At 49.7% G+C, this 4,988-nt stretch overlaps 1 protein-coding gene across 1 annotated transcript; it reads left to right on the top strand.

Moving 5' to 3' along the window:
• Positions 1–373: 373 nt before the first annotated feature.
• LOC137141532 (zinc finger protein 616-like) lies at positions 374–4,963 on the top strand. The gene is made up of 2 exons (XM_067530433.1): positions 374–437; positions 2,306–4,963. Exon 2 carries the CDS (start codon positions 2,749–2,751, stop codon positions 4,723–4,725), a length of 1,977 nt encoding a protein of 658 aa, XP_067386534.1. The 5' UTR covers positions 374–437; positions 2,306–2,748; the 3' UTR covers positions 4,726–4,963.
• Positions 4,964–4,988: the final 25 nt, after the last annotated feature.

Below are 4,988 nucleotides of genomic sequence, written 5' to 3'. Positions count from 1 at the left end.
GTTGTGTGGCTGTAGCAGGATTGCTGGGAGAAACTACAATTCCCAGAAGGCGCTGCGAGTCTGGGAACATTCCAACAGCCGCAGCTCCCCACAAAGCTAACGGTGCAGAAGAAAGGAGGGCGGGCGAGCTTTTTCCCTGCCTCTCGCTGCCGGCCCGCCGGTTAGCATCCGCGCCGCCGCTCTGAAATCCTGCCCAGCACGGTCCGGCTGCAGCATCGCCTCCTCTCTCCCCGCCCCTGGCTTCACTCAACCTTTGCTCCTTGTCTTTGTTGAGTTTCACCCTTCCTCCGGTAGCTTTCACTGCACTGGGCACAGACTTCCTCTTGCTCAGCCCAGCAGCTGCGATTGCAACACAAGTTGCAGCCAAGTCACAAACAAATCTGGTGTCACTGATTCCAGAGGAGGAAAAAAACTGCCTGCAGGGATGGATTGCTCAGGTAAGACGCTGGCAGCGAGCCTCTGGTGGGTGTATTTCACAGAGTAGCCCAAACGAGGAAGCTCCCCGTGGGATCAGATTCTGCCCTCAGTTGAACCCCAAATCAGTGGGGCTGCAGAGTTGCAACTGAAGGCAGCATCTAGCCTTTTGTGATGTGGAAACTGGAAAATATAAGCAGGGATTTCTAATGTGGATCTGGCCTGAATTTAGTAAGAGGCAAACTGGCTTGCATTTGCCAAAACTAAAAGGCAGCTAAAATGTTTTCATAGGTTTTGAAGCCAGAAGGGACCATTGTGATCTTCCAGTCTGGCCTCCTGCATAACACAGGCCAGAGAATTTCACCCAGTGAATCCTGTATCAAGTCCAATAATGTGTGATTGCGCATATCTCTTAGAAAGAAACGTCCTAGTCTTGATTTAAAGATTCCTAGTGATGAAGAGATTACTGCTGCTAATCCATTCCGATGTTAATTGCCCTCACTGTTAAAAATATGCTGTTGAACTTTAGTGACACAATCTCCAGCCACCTGATCTTGTTATGTCTTTGTCTGCAAGTTTAAAATACCCTCAGGAGGGAATTCTGTGCTCTGATCAAGTCCTCTCTGTGGCTGACCCACACAGAAATGGATCTTTAAAATAAAATACACACACCAGAATCAAACCAGGATTCTGCTTGGAAGAGGTTTGTTTTTTGTTTGTTTTTTCAATTAAAGCTTTACAGGTCATTTTCTCTGTTCTCTTCTTATGTAACACCATATTCTGATCAATTCATACAGAACTGCTGGCTTATCTGAAGGCAGAATTGCAGTCCATGCAACCAAATAAAAAATAGTTCTCATCTGCAGTTTTCTGTCTGTGCATCTAGTCAGTTACACGTGTGACCCGCTGTATATGAGCAGTGTACACTGGCAACCACTTCACCCAGTCAGCAGTGCCATATGTGTATCTTGACTTCATTTTGACTGCTGTATTCAGATGTTTAGAAATCTCCCATTTCCAAGCTTCCAAATTGCCCCTGCCCTTAAAGCTGTAGCTATTTTCCTACTTCCTGCTCCGTTAGTCCCATCCACAACGGCATCCCCCCAAAATCCCATCCCCGCAACAACAACATCCCCAACATCCTATCCCTTTGGCAACAGCATCCTCCAGTAACCCATACCTTCCTCACTTCTGCCTTTCAGTTCGAATTCACAGACATTCTAGGAAATGATTTCCTGCGTATATGTGGCCCTGTAGCACGAGGGTCCGACCTTGTCCAACAGACAGGGCAGAGAACGTAGATTCCACCCCTGCCACATTGTGTTGATCTTAACAAGTCACCTAACTGTTCTGTGCCTCAGTTTCCCCAGCTGTAATATGGAGGTGATGATGCTCTGCCTTTACAAAGTGCTTTGATGTCTGCCAATGAAAAGTGCAGAGTATTAGTATTGCAAATGCTGCCAACTTTGATTTTATCCTAACTTTTGAAAACGTTAGCCTATCTGTGCCTCCGTTTTCCTATCTGGATAATTGGACAAGTCATAATCATTACTGTGAGGCTTAATTAATTAACTAACATTTGTAAATTGTCTTGAGATCCTCAGATAAGACACCATAAAAGGGAAAAGTATTATTTTTACTGTAACCTGCTGGTGAGAATGTTACACGTTCCCCTCGGCACCTGATCCGCAGAGGATAGGAATCCGTTTCAATCACACCTACAGCGGCTTTGCTCTTTAACATAAACTGTAGCAGCACAGGGTTTTAGGTCCGGAGATCTCTGGTTCAGTCCCTGGTGTATCAGCTAAGGTGGCAGCCATCACGTTAGCACAAGAAATGTTATCAACAGCACATGGAATAACAACTTGACTTTCTTTTTGCTTTAATCCAGCATGCTGAACCCCCAGGACTGACTGAGCCATCCCGAGAGATATGGTGAGAAGAGAGTGCCCCACAGCAATGATCAGGAAATGGAGCTTTGACTGTTAAGAGAACGTCTCTGCTGTTGGGTTGAAAGAAAACTTCATGAGAAAATGCAAACCAAGGAAGAACCAGAACCATCCAGTTAGCGACACAGCCTTTGTCACCACAATATCTGCGCCGCAAGTTGTCAACTTCTCCTCCCGATCAGCAGGGCAACATGGGCCCATCAGCTGCACTTTGACTGTTGCATCCTGGTGACTTTTCTATAACCACCCCTTGCCAACCTTCCAACCAGCCCTCCCCACAGCGCCCCAGTTCCTTTCCTACTGCCGGCTCCTTTAGCAGTTGCCCGGCTTGCCAGAGAGAACCCCGCCATAGAAGAATCACCTCCACGCACTGCGCGGCACCACCATGAAAGATCCTGCAAAGCGCGCGACCCAGAAGACACATACCTGCCCGGAGTGCGGGAAATCCTTCAGCAAGAAGGGGAACCTGAAGAGACACCAGAGGATCCACACGGCAGAGGAGCTCTACCCATGCGGTGAGTGCGGGAGGCGCTTCACCACGAGGGGACACCTTACCACGCACCAGAGCATCCACACCGGAGAGAGGCCTTTCCAGTGTGACGCGTGTGGACGCTGCTTCCGGCTGGAGATCTGCTTGGCTGCGCACCAGAAGACACACACCAAAGGTGGGCCCTATATCTGCGCCCACTGTGGGAAAAGCTTGAGCACACGCATCTACTTCAGCATCCACATGAGAACCCACAAGGACAAGCGGCCGTACGCCTGCAGTGAGTGCGGGAAGAGCTTCGTGAAGAAGGGGACGCTGACGGCGCACAAGGAGATACACAAGCGGGATAAGCCTTTCAAATGCCCCGACTGCAGCCGGTGCTTTGGCCAGAGTGCGACGCTGGTGGCGCACCAGAAAATCCACCTCCGCGGGGGGCCATTCATATGCACAGAATGCGGGAAAAGCTTGAGCACCAAGAGGTATTTTAACGTCCACCAGAGGAACCATGCAAAGCAGAGGCTGCAGGAAGCCACTGGCCACCTGAACGGCATGCCTCTCCGAGTCATCCAGATTAAAGAGGAGCCGGACGTGGCCTTCAAACACGAGGATGGTTTTAGCCTGGGGAAGAACGTTACAATACCAGGAGCTCACTCGGAAGACAGACCCCAGGAAGGTACTGACTGTGGAACCCGATCCAGTCCAAAGATCCCTCCTAGCACTCCGTGGGGAATACAGACTAAGGAGGAACCAGACACGTACCCTGAACATGAGGGAAACATCATTACGGTAGCACACCAGAACTCTTACATCAAGGAAGAACCACGGGCCAGCCCCGAGTATGACAACCAATTCAATCTAGAAGTGCCTCTCTTTCCTCCATGGGGAATCCAGGCTACCAAGGAAGCCGAAGCAGACAATGACCACAAGGGGGATATCTCCATGATCAGCAATCTTGCGGCACACCCGAAACCCCACATCAAGGAAGAACCACAGGGGAGCATTGACCCTGGAAGCAATTTCAGTCAAAAGACATCTCTTGGCGCCATCCAGAGGATCCAGATTAAAGAGGGAGCCGGGGCGGATGGCGAACATGGGGAAATCTGCAGCCCAAAGAAAAAATATAGAAAACGCCAGAGAACCAGCGAAGTGGGGACTCCTGGTGCATTTACCGAGAGCCGGGCAAACACAAAATCCAAGAAAAATCCCTTGACGAAGGACAGCCCCAAAGGGGAGAGGATATTTCCATGTCCCGAGTGCGGGAAAAACTTCAATCAGAAGTCGAATCTTACGAGGCACCGGAAGATCCACACCAGTGAGGGGCCTTATAAGTGCAACGAATGCGGGGAGAGCTTCCGGATGAACAGGAAGCTCATCAGGCATCAGAGAATCCACATGAGCGAGCCCTTTAAATGCACCGAGTGTGGGAAAAGTTTCACCCAGAGATCGAACCTCGTTAGGCACCAGCGAATCCACACCAGGGAGGAGCCGTACAAATGTCCCGAATGCGAGAAGACTTTCAATCAGAAGGCCAATCTCTTCAGGCACCAGACGATCCACATCAGGATGGGCCCGTGCAAATGCACCAAGTGTGGGAAATGCTTCACTCAGAAGAAAAACCTTATTAGACACCAGACGCTGCACTCCAGGGGTGGGGCATATAAGTGCATGGTGTGTGGGAAACGGTACAGGCTGAAGAAATATCTGCGGAGGCACCAGAAAATCCACATGAGAGAGGGACCCAACGTGTGTGCAAAACGGGGGGAAAAGCTCAGTTCAGCAGCGAGCGTTAGCAACCACCAGTATACCCACACAGAACAAAGAGCGCTCCCGGCCGTGAAACATGAGGAGAGCTTAACTTGTGAGGGCAATCTCTAGCCACAGAACAAAGCCCACAAAGGAAGGTGATGAATGTGGACCAAATTCTGCAGTCCTTAGTGGAGCAAAACTCCTGCTGTAAACCGAGGGATGGAGTGTGGCTGGGATTCAGAAGAGCTGTATTCTGTTCCTGGCTGTGACACTGGTTTTCTGGATGACCTTGGGCAAGTCAGTTTCCCTCCCTGTGCCTCAGTTTCCCCATCTGTAAAATGGGGTTACTGATACTGACCTCCTTAGTAAAGAGTATTATTAATTATTATTAT

This window comes from Emydura macquarii, unplaced genomic scaffold (assembly GCF_026122565.2).
Source record: "Emydura macquarii macquarii isolate MOO-44397 ecotype Brisbane River unplaced genomic scaffold, CSIRO-AGI_Emac_v2 contig_3080, whole genome shotgun sequence".
NCBI classification, from domain to species: Eukaryota; Metazoa; Chordata; order Testudines; family Chelidae; genus Emydura; species Emydura macquarii.
The sequence above is the reverse complement of the archived record's forward strand: the minus strand, read 5'-3'. Positions and strand labels throughout refer to the sequence as shown.

Coding starts and splice junctions, on each gene's coding strand:
- LOC137141532 (XM_067530433.1), top strand. CDS start 2,749: ATGAAAGATCCTGCAAAGCGCGCGACCCAGAAGACACATACCTGCCCG.